Source organism: Ctenocephalides felis, unplaced genomic scaffold (genome assembly GCF_003426905.1).
Source record: "Ctenocephalides felis isolate EL2017-DRISC unplaced genomic scaffold, ASM342690v1 CF-g0.4_SCAFFOLD_01886, whole genome shotgun sequence".
Taxonomy (NCBI): Eukaryota; Metazoa; Arthropoda; class Insecta; order Siphonaptera; family Pulicidae; genus Ctenocephalides; species Ctenocephalides felis.
In genome coordinates this window covers 112,132,182-112,151,846 of record NW_020538040.1, presented here as the reverse complement: position 1 = coordinate 112,151,846, position 19,665 = coordinate 112,132,182, and the positions used below count along the sequence as shown (strand labels likewise).

Genomic DNA, 19,665 nt, shown 5'->3' with positions numbered 1-19,665 from the left:
TTTGCTAGTTTTATATATAATTATGAATCTTTGATAATGCGTAACAATTTTTGTAATATATAATTGCTTGAATAGAAAGTTATCTTGATCAATGTAAATATAATACCGGAGTTAGTGAAGATGAATGGGTGGAATGCATATTTGTAAGCAATATGGGCACATGTAGATTGTGTTACAGAGAGCACAATATTTTTTATTCGTAATAACTGCAGTTAACTTTAATTATAAAATGAATTAACTTTCTCCAAAAAAAAATTATATTGAATATTGTCGCTCTTTTTTCGTTACTACTTACCCCAGTAGATGTTACAACTAGCCTCAAACACTGGGTTAGTTATAACACCGGGCTTTTCTTAGACAATGGTTAATTGTGAAAACAATGCACAATAGTTATGGAATTATTTGTATTGGATTCGCTAGAAGAGTTAGTATCTCTCAGTTATAGTATCTATTCATTTTCATCTTATAAGATTATAATCAGTGGATTTCAAGATATATTAACCCTTTGGACTCCGTTGTCGGCCCCAGTCCGACATATAATATGAGTACCACAACTCCGTTGTCGGACCCATTTCGACATAATTATAACATGTGGACTCAACTCATTTTTAACTTCCCGTATGGCAAGTTATAGTAATCGTAAAAAAATTAAAAATAAAATATTTGCATTTCTCGACGTTTCAAAGGTTTCTGAATATTTTGGCATACCTTAGAAAAAATGGATGTACGAGTATGTGTGTGGTGCGGATACAAATTTTTGTCGACGATTTCGGGAAACCGATCAACCGATTTAAATAATTTAAAAAAACATTCGATTCATACTGATAAGGAGAGGTGCTGATTAGTTTTTGGTGTAGGCAGGTCTAGCCGTTTCCAAAGATACGGGGCAAAAAGTGCCAAAAATTGTAACACGGTCTTTAACAGAATGGAGCGTCTCATTTTAAAAATTCAAAAACCATTTTACTTGTATTGACAAGATGAAGAATTGATCATGGGCAGGGTCTAGTGGTTTGGAGATCTAATGAAAAAAGTAAAACAAAAAGCCATTTGGCCGTCAAAAATGATCATAGACATATGCACATCAAATTATCAGATATTTTATAGTGATTTTAACTATAAGTATGAATTTTGTTTACATTTCTATGGGTTCCGTACCAATTTATCCTTACGCGCTTTACATTTCGTATCTATGCAGTTAAAGCAGTACGATTGCTTTGAAAAAAAAAGTTCAGAATTTTCAAACTATGCCAAAATAAAAAAAAAAAAATTATACAAACAATATTTTTTTTCAAAAAAAAGTAATTTTTTGTCGAATTTATAGTTTCTCAAAAATCTAATTTTTTCGAAAAAATTTTTTTTCAGAAATGTTAATCTCTTTTAAAAAAATAATAATTTTGGTACGGGAAGTTCCAGCAATTTGCCTTAAGGCACTATGCCATACGCCCCACTAGTTTAGTAATAAAATGTTATGTATTTATTTCTAATGTACATGTATATCATTATGTTTGTATATGACCAAATGTGATATAGGTAGCAAAGTCAAATAAAGTAAAATAAAAAAAATATCAATTTTAAATTCACAATCCAGTTTGAAAATGTATATATTTCAAATGCGTTATTCTAATCGTAAGAAATATATCCTCAGATGGATTTATTTGGCACCTTTTGCTAATGTAAACATTCTTAAGTGTTTTGAACGATAAGATCGTCACTGGATATTTTATGAACAATAATTATCTATTTGAAAATGTTTAAAACAATTGTTATTAATCATTGTTCATTGATTACTGAATTTTTTTCCTCGAAAATTTAATTCTGGTACGGGAAGTTCCAGTAATTTGCCTTAAGACACGATTCCATGCACCACTAGTTTTTACCCAATCCGACAATACAACTTTATCATTCCAGACCGTTGACAAATATTACAAGCCAACAACTGTCGGTGATGATGCGAAGCTGCTGAGTCGTCATGTACATCAAAGGCCCGGAGTCCAAAGGGTTAAATATAAAAAACTAGCTGTAAGTGGAATTCTGTGTTAAGGCAATTAAGGCATCGTGCCTTAAGGCAAATTGCTGGAACTTCCCGTACCAAAAATTATTATTTTTTTAAAAACAATTAACATTTTGAAAAAAAATTATTTTGAAAGAATAAGATTTTTGAGAAACTATAAATTGGACAAAAAATAACTTTTTTTTGAAAAAAAAAATTTAAAAAAAACATTTTTTTTTAAATTTTTTTTTTTTGAAAAAAAATTTTTTTTCTTTATTTTGACATATTGTAGAAGATCTGAACTTTTTTTCAAAGCAATCGTACAGCTTTAACTGCATAGGGACAAAATATAAAGCGCGTAAGCGCCGCGTCGCTGTCTAACGCATAAGCATTGGTACGGAACCCATAGAAATGTTAACAAAATGTATCTATAAAATCTCTATAAAATATCTGATAATTTGATGTGCATATGTCTAATGATCATTTTTGACCGCCAAATGGCTCATTTTTTTACTTTTTCAATTATTATTCAAATTATTCAAATCGGACGCTCCGTTCTCTTAAAAACTGAGTTACCGTTTTCGGCACTTTTTGCCCCGTATCTTCGGAACGGCTAGACCTGCCTTCGCCAAAAACTAATCAGCACGTCTCCTTATCAATACGAATCGAATGTTTTTTGAATTATTCAAATCGGTTGATCCGTGTTCCCGAAATCGTCGACGAAAATTTGTATCCGCACATACATACACACACGCACATACATACATACACACACACACACATACATCCATTTTTTCTAAGGTATGCCAAAATGTTCAGAAACCTTTGAAACGTAAAGATATATAAAAATTTTCATTTTCGATTTTTTTGCTATTACTATAACTTGCCCTACGGGAAGTTAAAAACTGTTACAGCCTCTAGTTACCTTACTAGAAAAATTAAAATTTTTGTAAATTATGCAAATAATTATTTTGTGTAGAGTAAAGCGAGACACAGAGGTTCAATCTTGTTTAAAGGTAAAATTTAGATTTTTTGCGACAAAAATTTAAAATGTCATGAAAATTGAAAACACATTTTGATTCTTTTTTCGAAGTTTGAAATGTATATAGCCAATGGTCAGAAATGTATATTACACAAAATTCTGCCTATTCTCCATGACGAGTATATTCATCAATTACAACTAGCTGGTTAATATTTTGGAAATTGAATTTTCAAGTAGACAGTACGAGTTAACAAACACCTCGTCCATCAGCCGCCTAAGGACCCCCCTCCGAAACAGATGTTCTGACTTGTGGTGGTCGGTTGCGAAAACGGATCCGTTACAGAGAACACATGTATAAAGCCGCGAACCGAATTTGAAAACGTAACAGTTTGATAGTGTTGTTAACATCGTCTGGACTACAAGACTGGATTCAGAAATTGAATAAGTAAATCAGTGATAAAAATAATTTAATTTTTACCATGGGAGCTTTCAAAGTTTTGATCGTCGTGACGCTTGTTTTAGCGCCGTGCGCTTTGGCCCGGCCTGGCTACGCTGTGGATTACTATGTGAGTGACTATCACTAAAACATTTATATAAAAACATCTTCATTATTTTAAAATTCACTGATCAGTTTAATAATATACTTTTAAATATGTGTTGCCTATGGTTCCTGTGATTTTTTAAAATTTGAAATTATTTTGGGATTTCTTGGAAATTTCAAATTGGTCAAGAAATAATAAAACTAGTGTGGTATTAAATCAAATATTTTACTAAATAAAAAATTATACTACATAATGTAAATGAATTTTGACTATATATTTGCAAATATACATAGATAATTTATTTTAAAGCGTTTGAAATATTGTTATATTTAAAAACATATTTGTTTTTAACATATCTATAAACATTTTTTCTATTGTAAGTTTAAAATTAATACTATGTGATATATTTCACAATCTATATATATATATATATATATATATATATATATATATATATATATATATATAGAAACACGCCCATACCGAGCACCATACTCGACTGTAATTACAGTCGACTCATTACAGTCGAGTATGGGCGTGTTTCTTGCCTCACAATGTTAAATTTTAAAACTTTTAGTCAAATTAGTTTTCAAATCTTTTAGTTATTCACAATTTTTTCTACAAAAATGTTTTTTCTAATATGTTATCAGTTTAATTTTTTAAATTAAAGTTTTTTTGAGTGTTTTTGTCCTGTGTTGCTGAATGATGACACGCATCTTGTGTCGAAACGTATAAATAAAAGTTTTTGTACTTTATACCTTTTTTATTTCGACGAATGGGCTGCTAGTTACTTCGAAATATGTTTCAACGTCGAAAAAACTATCAAGATATAAATATATATATATATTCAATAGATAATTTCTGGATTCCGAACAAATACAATAATAAAAAACAATTTGTTTTGGAACTAGATACGTTCCATCATCAGGTTTATTCTGTATATATATTTACATATATATATATATATATATATATATATATATATACTTACATAAAGCAGCATATATTCAGTTATTTATTTTTACGTATATATTTGAATACATATTTGACATTCCTAGCAATTATAACCCTTTTTCATTTAAAAATAAAATAAAAGACAATGTATTAAGGAATTTAGATCATTTATTAAGGTATTTTGACATCAATTTTAGGTGATATTTTGAATCATCGTAAAAAAGGCTATACATTTTGTTACTCTTATATTTCTTATATTTTTTTATCAAAGTTACAAAAGTACAGAAAAAAGTAAAAAACGTTAAAATGTTTAAAATTAACAGTTATTAAAAACCGATTTCACGGTGTAAAATTGGAATTTGGGAATGGGGTTAGTATATGCCAGAGAGAAGTCTATAAAAAAGATTCACTGACAATTTCAAGTAAAAGAGTTTCTAAATTTTCAAAAATAATTTGAATTTCTATAAAATTTTTTTGTATACATATTCTTGAATAGTTATGATATGATTTGAAAATATGAACAAATTCAAAATACTGTTTTTGATATTTTTACAATAGAATAGTCCTTAAATGTGCCAAAATAGATTATCTTTTCTTAATTTTATTAAATGAATAACGTTTTATGACAAAGGATAATGTACGAACAAAATCAGTTAAATAAATCTATATTTTTGTAGATAATATTATTAAAATCGTATTAGTAATTAAAAATAAAGTAAATTTGTATTAAATTTGATCCCGAAAACCTTATATATATATATATATATATATATATATATATATATATATATATATATATATATAGTAGGGATTATTAAAAATTATTTTTTTATTTATATAATTATAACTATAATAAGTGTACTTTTCAAAATTAATATAATCATGTTTGTAATACTTTTAACATTTACTCAGCATTCCAGCGGCCAATTCATAATTACCAAAATTTCTAATCGTGTGAATTAATTCCACAAAAGAAATGAATTGCGTTTTATTCATGCGACGAAAACATAATTATTTCTCGGGCCGTTACTCAATTTGTGTAATAAATGTAAACGATTATTGCAATGGGACATTGCATAAATTTTTAAAAATTATATTAGAAGCCAAAATATGTATTCTTAAATAGCAACAGCGGTGTCGTAATTTTGAATAATTAGATACATTGTGATGGATTAAGTTTCTTAAAATTTTATTCTAAAAATATTACCAAGATTATGTAATAAGTTTGAAATGTTATTGAATCAAGGTTTGTGCAATGCGGTGATATTGAAAATTAAAAAAATATTAGTGACTTTTCAAAATGTGACAGGTTTTCGGAGATTACACTTTAATAAGCAAAACGTTCCATAAAAATGTCCCCATAAAGTCTGTCAAAATAAATTTACTTTGAATACTATTACTATTTGCCCTGACCACCTTATTGCATTTTTTTAACTTATTTTAATCTAATCAAATCTTTACAGTCAGTCAATACAAGTAAGATGTTTATTATATGAAGAGCTGAGTTACCATTTTTGGCACTTTTTGCCTCGTATCTTCGAATCGGCTCGACTTACCTTGGCCAAAAACTAATCCAAACGTCTCCTTATTAATAATAAACAAATGTTTTTTAGTCAATCGATTGTTTCGTGATCTGGAAATCGTCGACATATATACACACACACAAACATCCATTTTTTCGATGGTATGCCAACATGTTCAAAAAGTTTTGAAACGTTAAATGTTAAGATATATAGCAGTTTCATTTTCGATTACCCGACGGAAAGTTAACAGTAGGACCAATTAACTTGCATAACGCAATGAGAGTTTAATGACAGGCGTGTATATTTGGGATTTTTTATTTGAGAATAAGATAATGGCCTAAAATTTTATTTTGTCATTTACTTCTGAATACTGTTAAAATGCAACCCAAAATTCATCCTTTTAATGGTGAGACTTCAGCAATGCCCCGAAAAACCATTTTCATTTGTAAAAATATATGGGTCTATATTTACGAGGAAAACTGAGTTCTCTATAGAGGTTGATATCAGAGTGTTTGAAACGCAGGCTGAAATTTTTATTAATAGTATTTAATATTTTTTTTAACATCGACCAAAACTTAAGGGTCCTATGAACTGTTGTGATGATTTGATTAGGCTAACTCCGTCGGTTCTATAGATGGCAAAAAAACAGTTGTCCTGCTATCTCTACGAGATGAAATTCATTACCACAATTTCAGTAATAGTCATAATATCTTTATTGATGCAGCAATGCCAGGTAAAGGCTATTTCACTTGAAAGCATCGCTATCTGTATTTCCAAGTAAAAAAAACGATGTCACTAATGCTTGAAATCAGGCTGCCGGAAGAGAGTATCAACACTGGAACCTCTGTTTGAAATCCTATCTAACCTCTAATCGGGAAAGCTCAGTTTGAAAACTTGTATTAAAATTTATATTAATATATATTATACCTTATCTGCTACGGTTATTTGCGTTGAACAACATATAAATCCAATAACATTGCTCGTCATAACAAACGGTCATGGAGACTTCAAAAACCACAAACTATTTTTCTAGCAATGAGAATAAATATCTATGTGTATTGCGCAATAGAACATATTCGTATTATGCTCTGAACAGCACAAATTACAATGTAACATACAACGTACTCATTGTTATAACCAAGATATTCAACTCGGTCCATTCTTGTGGATTGGAACAAGATTACTTATGAGAACTATTATGTAAAACTATAGCGCGAGGTTACTCTGCAAGAGACGCCGAAGACGTCCGCTGGCGATAGGCAAATTTTGGACCGTTCTTCATCATCGATTACCTATGGACTGCAGGGTTTGTTTGGCAAAATTAATAAAACTTTCCCCCAATATCTGTGAAATATTCATTTTTTTTTGTATTCTTGTTCTTGGGAAGTAACTTCAATATTTTTAACGTTTCGTAGAGTAAGTTATAGTAATCGCAAAAAAATGACTAGTGGGGCGCATGGCATCGTGCCTTAAGGCAAATTGCTAGAACTTCCCGTACCAAAAATATTTTTTTTTTAAAGATTAACATTTTTGAAAAAAAATTACTCTGAAAAAATTAGATTTTTGAAAATCTATAAATTTTTGACAAAAATTTACTTTTTTTGAAAAAGAGAAGACTTTTTTGAGAAAAATTTATTTTGAAATATTTTGGAAATTCTGAAATTTTTTTCAAAGCAATCGTACTGCTTTAACTGCATAGAGACAAAATATAGAAGCGCGTACGCGACGCGTCGCCGTCTAACGGATAATCATTGGTACGGAATCCATAGGAATGTAAACAAAATTTATACTTGTTGTTAAAATCTCTATAAAATATCTGATAATTTTATGTGCATATGTCTAATGATCATTTTTGACCGCCAAATGACATTTTTTTTACTTTTTTTACTAGATCTCTGAAACCGCTAGACCTGCCTTCATGAAATTTGATCTGCTCTTCTTCGTGTTAATACAAGTAAAATGTTTTTTGAATTATTCAAATCGGACGCTCCGTTCTCTTAAATACTGAGTTACCGTTTCGTATTGATAAGGAAACGTGCTGATTTGTTTTTGACGAAGGCAGGTTTAGCCGTTCCGAAGTTACAGGGCAAAAAGTGCCAAAAATGGTAACTCAGTTTTTAAGAGAACGGAGCGTATGATTTTAATAATTCAAATAACATTTTACTTATATTGACAAGATGAATAGCTGATTAAATTTTGGGGAAGGCAGGTCTAGCGGTTATGTATGAAGGATGTATGAAGCGCTAAGGGTGTAAAAACTGTTATGCAGATTTTGAGAGAACGGATCAACCGATTAGATTAATTTAAAAGCTTGAATAGACGGTGTGCAAAAATGCATTTACAAAAAATTTAATAATTTTGAAAATTTTCAAAAAAAAAAATCAAAATTTTCAAAAAAATTCAATGTTTCAAAAAATTCTAATTTTCGAATTTTTTCATAATTTTCAAAAAAAAACTAAATTTTGAAAAATTTGAAAAAAAAGATTTTTTACAAAAACTTGAGAATATTTCGATTATTTCAAGAAAAATCGAATATTGTCAAAAATTTCCAAATTCTCAAAACATTGAAAAAAAACGGTTTTTTAAATTCCAAAAAATTTAAAACTTCTAAAAAAATTTCAAAATTTTGATAAAATTTCTAAATTATCAAAAAAATCAAATGAAAAAAAATGACTTTTGTAAACGTACACATAAGTTGTTCATAAAACACGCTCGTAGTCCAATTTAAACTAATGTTTAATTACGGTACGGGAAGTTCCAGCAATTTGCCTTAAGGCGCAATGCCATGCGCCCTACTAGTTTATATATATATATATATATATATATATAAACTAGTAGGGTATAAACTAGTATATAAACTTATATATATATATATATATATTTTTGAATATTCTTGAATTTGATGTTGATATATATGTTTAATTTGAGTTTAATATTCGGGCGTAACATCAATAAAAATAGTATGAGTTTTTTTTTTTTTTTTTTAAATTTATTTATTTAAAATCCATACGTTTCGGCTAGCATCTTAGCCATCATTCAGTGGTAATCAAGTTAACTATAAAAATTGGAACTAAATAAATTATATGAAAGGAAATTTCATGGAAAAACAATAATAATAATAATAGTAATAAAACACTTACAATTTTGTATCCTAATATAGCATATGAAACCATTATTAATCCATGGTATGAGTATGTGCACATTGATAAGATATGTATTTTTTAACACAAACATCACAAATGGTAAAACACACTAATAATCATGATAACTTGACAAGTTGTCGAAACTATGTATTTACTCTTCGGAGTTTAGGATAGAAATGTCACAACTTTCTCAAAGTAGTTTTTAGCATGTGTTGATATTTTTTGGAAAATTTAAAAGGCGATGGGATTTTGTTATTTTTTAAGGAATTTTGACACGCTATTAAGAAACCACGTGTTCGTTTCGATAAGGGCCGTATTGTCATTGCGTTTATTTATGACTCTGTCGTTATGTAATTGTAAAAACAACCCCTCAGCGAATCTTCTTTTAATTGTATTCTCTTCAAAATGTAAAATTTTAGGGTTAAAAAAATCGATATTGTGATTTAAATTTTTAATATGCTCAGTTAACATTGTTTTAAATTGTTTGGGATTTTTTGAATTATTTTTGTGTTGATTAAGGCGTTTACTCAGGTTTTGGCTAGTTTCTCCAATATAAAAGAGTTCGCAATTAGAGCAATTAATTTGATATACTAAATTCCTGAGCCGGTCAAAATTGAACTTAGATTTCATTTGTGTAAAAATTGAACTAAGGGTTGCATCACAATTACACACCAACAGAATGCCACACTGTTGAAATAATTTTTTCCACGAGAAATATAAATCTTTTACGTACGGTAGGCAAATGACACCAGTATATGATTCTAAGTCTAAACGGTTTTTATGGTCTGTGAGGTCTTTTTGTTTGTTAAGAATGTAACTGCGTCTGTTATTTATGACAGAGTTGATTATGTTCGTAGGATATGAGTTGTTTTTCAGTGTGTTTATAACCAGGTCAATGTTCGTGTCCCAGAAGTTTTTGTCAGATAGTAATATGGCGTGGTCTGTTAAATTTATTATTGTCGCTATTTTCATTTTAAGAGGGTGGTATGAGTGGTAATTTATGTATCGTCCGGAGCTAGTTGGTTTCTGGTACCAGTTAGTAATTAGTCGGTGGTCATTTGTACGTATTAGTCTGATGTCTAGAAAACTAATCGAATTCACTGTCTCTAATTCTACGGTAAACTGTAGTTTTTTATTAAAATTGTTAAAATTATCAGTAAATATGTTAATGTCTTCTTCCGGAATACAAGTAATGATATCGTCTACATATCGGTAATATAAGATTTGTTTGTTATAATTATTAAAAATTTTGTTTTCTACTAATTGTAAGGAAATTTCTACTAAAGACGGAGATGCGGGAGATCCCATTGGGGTGCCAAAAATTTGGTAATAAAATGATCCATTAAATTCAAAATAGGTGTTAGAGACAATGAATTTGATGATTTCTCTAAACCAATGTAAAGATAATGTGGTGTGAAGGCTAATTTCACTCCATCTGCTGGTGATGGCGTCTAGTATTAAGTCTAGTGGGACATTTGTAAATAGGGATATAACGTCTAGGCTAATTAGTTTATAATTATTGGGAATGGAAATATTATTAAGAAGTTTGACAAGCTCGAAGGAATTTTTAATGTAATATGGGGACTGTTTTGTTATTATTGTTAAGATATTACTAATGTACTTGGATAATTTGTATAGTGGAGAATTTATGTCTGAAACAATCGGTCTATAAGGTAGGTTTGTTTTGTGTATTTTAGGAAGGCCGTATAATCTTGGAAAGTATGGGTGTAAATTTTTTAAGTTTGTAGCTGTATCTTTTGTGATTTGTTTATTAGTAACTAATTTGTCTAGAAGTTTATGACAGGAGCGGTTAATGTGTTCGGTTGGGTCGTTGTTTATGGTCGTGTAGGTACTGTCGTCCGAGAGTGATTCAGTAATTTTTTGTAAATAATTTACAAAATATTTTGTAAATAATTTACAAAAAATTACTGAATCACTCTCGGACGACAGTACCTACACGACCATAAACAACGACCCAACCGAACACATTAACCGCTCCTGTCATAAACTTCTAGACAAATTAGTTACTAATAAACAAATCACAAAAGATACAGCTACAAACTTAAAAAATTTACACCCATACTTTCCAAGATTATACGGCCTTCCTAAAATACACAAAACAAACCTACCTTATAGACCGATTGTTTCAGACATAAATTCTCCACTATACAAATTATCCAAGTACATTAGTAATATCTTAACAATAATAACAAAACAGTCCCCATATTACATTAAAAATTCCTTCGAGCTTGTCAAACTTCTTAATAATATTTCCATTCCCAATAATTATAAACTAATTAGCCTAGACGTTATATCCCTATTTACAAATGTCCCACTAGACTTAATACTAGACGCCATCACCAGCAGATGGAGTGAAATTAGCCTTCACACCACATTATCTTTACATTGGTTTAGAGAAATCATCAAATTCATTGTCTCTAACACCTATTTTGAATTTAATGGATCATTTTATTACCAAATTTTTGGCACCCCAATGGGATCTCCCGCATCTCCGTCTTTAGTAGAAATTTCCTTACAATTAGTAGAAAACAAAATTTTTAATAATTATAACAAACAAATCTTTTATTACCGATATGTAGACGATATCATTACTTGTATTCCGGAAGAAGACATTAACATATTTACTGATAATTTTAACAATTTTAATAAAAAACTACAGTTTACCGTAGAATTAGAGACAGTGAATTCGATTAGTTTTCTAGACATCAGACTAATACGTACAAATGACCACCGACTAATTACTAACTGGTACCAGAAACCAACTAGCTCCGGACGATACATAAATTACCACTCATACCACCCTCTTAAAATGAAAATAGCGACAATAATAAATTTAACAGACCACGCCATATTACTATCTGACAAAAACTTCTGGGACACGAACATTGACCTGGTTATAAACACACTGAAAAACAACTCATATCCTACGAACATAATCAACTCTGTCATAAATAACAGACGCAGTTACATTCTTAACAAACAAAAAGACCTCACAGACCATAAAAACCGTTTAGACTTAGAATCATATACTGGTGTCATTTGCCTACCGTACGTAAAAGATTTATATTTCTCGTGGAAAAAATTATTTCAACAGTGTGGCATTCTGTTGGTGTGTAATTGTGATGCAACCCTTAGTTCAATTTTTACACAAATGAAATCTAAGTTCAATTTTGACCGGCTCAGGAATTTAGTATATCAAATTAATTGCTCTAATTGCGAACTCTTTTATATTGGAGAAACTAGCCAAAACCTGAGTAAACGCCTTAATCAACACAAAAATAATTCAAAAAATCCCAAACAATTTAAAACAATGTTAACTGAGCATATTAAAAATTTAAATCACAATATCGATTTTTTTAACCCTAAAATTTTACATTTTGAAGAGAATACAATTAAAAGAAGATTCGCTGAGGGGTTGTTTTTACAATTACATAACGACAGAGTCATAAATAAACGCAATGACAATACGGCCCTTATCGAAACGAACACGTGGTTTCTTAATAGCGTGTCAAAATTCCTTAAAAAATAACAAAATCCCATCGCCTTTTAAATTTTCCAAAAAATATCAACACATGCTAAAAACTACTTTGAGAAAGTTGTGACATTTCTATCCTAAACTCCGAAGAGTAAATACATAGTTTCGACAACTTGTCAAGTTATCATGATTATTAGTGTGTTTTACCATTTGTGATGTTTGTGTTAAAAAATACATATCTTATCAATGTGCACATACTCATACCATGGATTAATAATGGTTTCATATGCTATATTAGGATACAAAATTGTAAGTGTTTTATTACTATTATTATTATTATTGTTTTTCCATGAAATTTCCTTTCATATAATTTATTTAGTTCCAATTTTTATAGTTAACTTGATTACCACTGAATGATGGCTAAGATGCTAGCCGAAACGTATGGATTTTAAATAAATAAATTTAAAAAAAAAAAAAAAAAAAAAACTCATACTATTTTTATTGATGTTACGCCCGAATATTAAACTCAAATTAAACATATATATATATATATATATACTAGCTGACCCGGCAAACGTTGTTTTGCTAAATAAGGTATGTTCTAAACCATTTCTAGAGAATCAAAAATATTAATACTTTAAGTGCATAAGGATGTGTTGTTTGAATGCTGTATACAATTAGGTATTATAAAAACAATAAACCCCATTAGTTTGTCTATATTTTGTCAATACAATCAAACTGCAAGTTTTATACACTTTCTATAGAAAACATCGTATAATCCAATCCGAGTCTTTTTTGGTCTTTCGGCTTATTAATTACGTTTCAAGTTTTTCAGATTTTTTTTGGATTTTGGATTTTGTGTATAATTGTAAATAATACTACTGAGCTTATACAAAATTTTCAAATTTTTGCGAGGAGAGATAAAAAATGAATTAAGTATTTCTTCTTTGACCTGCTTTTTGAAAAGTTTCATGTTACATTCGATGAATTAAAGTAAATTTAATAAAAAGTATATATGTAGAGCAGGGCGAGGCACAAAGGTCTAATTTGACTTTGAGCAAATATGAACCATAACAATTATATCACAACAAATAATACATATCAAACGAACAATTATCTGACTACGTTCAGTAAATTGACTTCTACTTCATCATTGTAGAAATGTGCTTTTTTGATGTCTTCCAAAAATTTGTTATCTAGACCTTTTTATCCTATATGCGGGGTAACTTGTAAGGGGCAGGTGGCAAAAGGTTTAAAGCCTTATTATAATTTTGAAGGTATTTTACAAAATAATTACATTTTTAACTAATGCTAAAACTACCAACGGAAGAAAATACTTTTATTATGGATTTTCAAAGATTACCATTTATCTCCCCCATTTCAAAGATTATCGTTTTCAAATCAAGTTTGTAGCTGGCTATACATCTTTTTTCCTCTACTTTCAAATATTGTTGTTAAACAATGCTTAACTTTACTGATTTTTGGCACATCGGTGGTGGACCTTTTTAATCCCGGACCTTCATATATTAATATCTATTCTGCGATAAATTCTGGGAAATTATAATTGGAAAAATGTTATTCGACAAAATGTCCATTTGATCGATACCAAATTTAGGTTCTGAATTTAAATAAGATAAATGAAAAATAATATAATCTAGAAAATGTTTTTTAAATACCAATGAGTATATAATTATACAAATGAGATCTTTCAGAGCACCGTGTTTGAGAAAAGTGCATTTTCATATTGACATATCAAAAAAGTTTATATTTTGAGTCTCTAGTAACACTTGCGGCCCGTTTACTAACGTTTTTGTATATAAATAAAACTACAAACAAAACTACTTACTACAAATTTATCATAAATAAATAATATTCGCGTAAAACATCCTATTAAACGTAATTGAACATCATCTGTCAAAAGCGTTTGACATTTCACAAAATTGCCACCGTCCATTGTTTTATTTAAATGACGCTTCTACAAAAATTTTCAAATTGAAAATGTAAAGTTTCTACGCGGATTTGGAATAATTTCTCACTTTTTGGACTTTCTCTGGATTGGCACGAATTTTTCAAGACTAAGACTGGCCAAATCGATTCAGCCGTTTTCGAGTTTTATTCGGACATTTGAAAGAGAGCTCCATTTTTATATATAAGATATATATATATATATATATATATATATATATATATATATATATATATATATATATATATATGTATATATATATAAAGCGAGAGGTTTTTCTTCAGATGGTGAAATAATATAATGAAATTGTTTCTTGGGCATCCATCCAGTAATTAAAAAACAGTTTTAATGAAAAATGTTTTTATTTTAAGAACATACGTTTCGGGTCCTGATTCGACCCATCTTCAGTGCATACAAACAAATTTTGAAAAACAACACAGAAACACAAAATTGCACGAAAAAATAAATAAATGCGAAATAAAAAATTGATGAAACGTCTAGTTATGAAAAATTTAAAAAATTTAAAAAAAATTAAAAAAATGTAAAATTAAAATAAATGATATATTTTATTATAAAAAAGCTTATTCCAAACGAACATGTAGTTAGTTTGGAAATTGTATTACGAGTGTGAATTATATATATATATATATATATATATATATATATATATATATATATATTTAAGTTTCAAAGGTTTCCGAATATTTTGGCATACATTAGAAAAAATGGATGTATGTATGTGTGTGTGTATGTGTTTGGATATGTGTGCGAATGTGTGTGCGTGTGTGTGTGCGGATGCAATTTTTCGTCGACGATTTTGGGAACACGGATCAACCGAATTGAATAATTTAAAAAATATTCAATTTGTATTGATAAGGAAACGTGCTGATTACTTTTTGGCAGAAACAAAAATGGTATTTCAGGTTTTAAAAAAACGGAGCATCCGATTTGAACAATTTAAAATTTACTTATATTGACTAATCAAAAAACTGTTTAAATTTTTGGAAAAGCAGGTCCAGCGGTATGATAAAATAAAAGTTAAAAAAAGCTATTTTGCGGTCAAAAATGTTCATTAGACATATGCACATCAAATTATCAGATATTTTATAGAAATTTTATTAATGTGTTACTAATGTTAATTTTACTAATGTTAATTTTTTGGGTTCCGTACCAAGATTTTTAATTTTGAAGTTCATTTATATATGGTTCAAACAAATGTCCTCGACATTTTCGACAGTATGGAATAACCGATTTGTGTGATTGAAAAAACCTTCGGTTTGTACTCGATCGCGAGGCGTTTTTGCAGTTTTTGAGAGAACGGATTATCCGATCAGATTAATTCAAAAAACCTTTTGCTTGTGTAGACGGTGTGCAAATAATGCTTTTACAAAAAGTTTCGTAATTTTGAAAATTTTCCAAACAAAAATTCATAATTTTCTAAAAAAAAATTAAGTTTCAGAAAATTCAATTTTTCGAAATTTTTCATCCTTTTAAAATAAAACTGAATTTTTAAAAATTTCAAAAAATACAAATATTTAAAAAAAATCGATTTTTTACAAAAATTTGAAAATATTTCGAAAATTTCAAAATGAATAAAATATTGATAGAAATTTTCAAATTCTCAAAAATTAAAAAAAATCCAAAAATTCAAGTCAAGAAATTTCGAACTTTTAACAAAATTTTAAAAATTTTGAAAAAAAAATTAAATTATCAAAAAAATAAAATTTAAAATAAAAATGAACAAATTTCTTTTAATCATACATAAAAGATGAATGTGGAATACGCTAGCCGCCCAATTTAATAAGCGCTTACAGATTTACAGTATGTATTCATAATAAATAATCAATTATTCAAAACAATTTTTGATTATTTTCATTCCTCGAATATTTAATTATCGTACGGAAAATTCCGTCAATTCGCCTTAAGGCACGATGCCATGCACCACTAATTATATTCTTGTTCTTGGGAAGTAACTAGATAGAGAGATACAGGCAGATGCAAATTTGATTCACATAACATAAATTCAACACTCAGTTCGTCACGAGCAGCCGACCCAGTCGGATCTAAATACAGATAAAATATCTACCTGCGATTTAAACAGTGTTCAGTTGTAATATATACTACTTAAATTAAATAATTCTTGTGATAGATTTTGTGTTAATAAATAGTGATTATTAGTGATTAGTGAAATTATTTGCTTAACTCATGAGACTCCCCTCGGGGAACTCAATGAGCACCTCTTTGAACGTACCACTAACGGAAGTAAATAATGTTCTAAATGATGATTCACAAACTTGCTCGGATTTTGTTACCGAACAACTGCGATTAAAATTAATTTAAACCTCTCAAAAAATGTTAAATTCCTCAGCCGCCATGGAAACTGATACTGCGCAAAACAGTTTGACAAATTCATGGCAAACTGTGACGAGTGCAAAAAGAAGACGGATTAATAGGCCGACCGAAACTATAAAGTTTACTAACAGATTCAACGTTCTCGCCAATAATGAAAAATCAATAATTAATGATCAACCATCGTCATCATCAGCAAATACTGAAGCAAATTCTCAGCTAAAAAAGGAATTACCACCGCCGGTGTACATTCACGGAGTAACAAATTTTCCCGATATGATTAACGTTCTAAAACCGGTTTTGCCCGATAACAGTTACACAACAAAAACCTTGGCTGACAATGTTATCAAATTTAACGTTTCAACAATAGCAGACTATAGAAACTTTGTTAAACTTCTGAAACAACGCAATGTTGCTTATCATACTTATCAGGTAAAAAGTGAAAGAGCGTACAGAGTTGTTTTGAAATATATTCACTCAACCACTAATGTTGAAGAAATAAAGCAAGAGATTGAAATAAATGGACATAAAGTGCGTAATATAGTTAACGTCATACACTATAGATCAAGAGAACCGCTTAATATGTTCTATGTAGACTTAGAACCGAAAAAGAATAACCATGAAATTTTTACTGTGAATAAAATTTTAAATAAAATAGTACACTTTGAACCACCGATACGATCTTCACAAATCATCCAGTGTAAAAGATGCCAAGACTACGGTCACAGCAAAACATTTTGCAATAAGCCACACATGTGCGTTAAATGTGGAGACGAGCGCCCCTCTAAGTCATGTACTAAGACTAAAGAAACTCCAGCTACTTATGCTAATTGTTTGAATGAACATACTGCTAACTTTAAAGGGTGTCCAGTATATCAGAAAATTATTGCAACAAGAGAAGAACACACGAACAGACCATACGGTAACCGCATTGAAAATCAATATGGGCCAACAACTTCTAAGAACATGGACTAAATAAGGCATGCAAATTCTCATCATATGACATATGCACAAGTTATGAGATCACAACAATTTCATCAACAGGCTAATGCAACCAGTGAAAACTCTGCTGGAAATTTAACAATTTTCTTAAATGAATTCAAAAATATGTTCCAACAATTGATGAATCAAAACAACATGATCATAAACATGTTATCAGCTTTCATAAATAAAACAAAGTAAACGCCATGGCGAGGTTTATAAGGATGGCGTTATGGAATGCAAATGGGCTCTTGAAGCATAAACATGAGATTCAGTTTCTCTTTTCGAGAATAAAATAGATATACTCCTTGTTAGTGAAACACATTTTACTCATTACTCAAATATGTACGTCCCGAACTATAAATTGTACCACACACCTCATCCGGATGGAACAGCCCACGGGGGCACGGCGATTCTAATAAAATCTGATATTGTTCACTATAAGCTGCAAAATTTTTATAAAGAACAAATTCAAACAACTTCTGTCAAAACAAAACTGATGAATTACGAATTAGTAATTTCTGCCGTATACTGTCCACCTCGACATATTATTAACAGTTCCCAATTCTACGAATATTTCTCAATGATTGGATCAAAGTTCATAGCTGGCGATGACTTTAACAGTAAGCATTCTCTCTTAGGCTCAAGGATATCAAATCCAAAAGGTAAACAACTGTATGATATGATCCTTCGACATGGTTTCTCCACCTTTTCAACGGGCACACCCACCTACTGGCCAGCCGATCCTAAGAAGAAACCCGATCTGTTAGATTTCTTCGTCGCCAATGGTCTAAGTTTCAAATGTGTTGAAATACAACCTAGTTACGACCTCTCATCAGACCATTCCCCCGTGATAGCAACCATATTCTCTACGGCTGTGAACCTGCAAAAAACTCCAAAACCTCATTCTGCTAAAACTAATTGGGAACTATATCGCCAAATTACTGAGAAAAATACTAATTTAAAAATGAAACTCGAAACATGTCGGGAAATAGAAGATGGTATTGCAACATTCAACAAAACTCTGCTGAAAGCTGTTAATGCTGCTACACCTATAGATCAACAAAATCAAGAACATTCTATTCCACTTGAAATAAAAAAAACTTTTAAGTGAAAAACGTAAAGCTAGGCGCAAATGGCAACATACACATTCACCGTCTGACAAAAACATTCTTAACAACTTGACTACTAAGCTTAAATCTCGGCTTAAAGAACTAAATGAGGAAAATTTTAATAATTATGTACAAAGCTTAAATCGATATGATAACTCTATCTGGAAACCGATTAGGAACAGGCTAAAACCGGCTCTCAGGAATCCGCCTTTACTCCGTAACGATATAACAGGAGCAGTAGGTGATGATCTATCATGGGCAAGGAGCGATGGAGAAAAAGCGGAATTATTCGCCTAACATCTATCTTCAGTTTTTAAACCAAATCCTGTTCGCATCTCTTCAAATGATCTGGATTTAAACCCGTTAGCACCAGTGAATAAGGGCAGCAGCTGTCTTAAATTCTTTTCATTGAATATGGTATTCAAAGAAATAGCTAAACTAAAAACTAATAAATCCGCTGGTTTTGACTCAATTACACCGAAACTGTTGAAGGAAATGCCAAAAAAGGGATTTATCCTACTAACATACCTATTCAACGCTATAATTAGGCTAAATTATTGGCCAATACATTATAAAACTTCAATAGTTAAAATGATCCACAAAAGCGGTAAAGACCCATATAATGTA

The 19,665-nt window shown here is 29.8% G+C and overlaps 1 protein-coding gene across 1 annotated transcript in view; it reads left to right on the top strand.

Annotated features, from left to right (window-relative positions):
* The first annotated feature begins 3,451 nt into the window (after positions 1-3,451).
* LOC113375721 (larval cuticle protein A2B-like) overlaps positions 3,452-19,665 on the top strand; it is a 31,684-nt gene continuing 15,470 nt past the window's right edge. The window contains exon 1 of the mRNA XM_026615665.1: positions 3,452-3,538. Within this exon, the coding sequence (XP_026471450.1) occupies positions 3,452-3,538 (87 nt within the window). The remainder of the gene's footprint in view (positions 3,539-19,665) is intronic.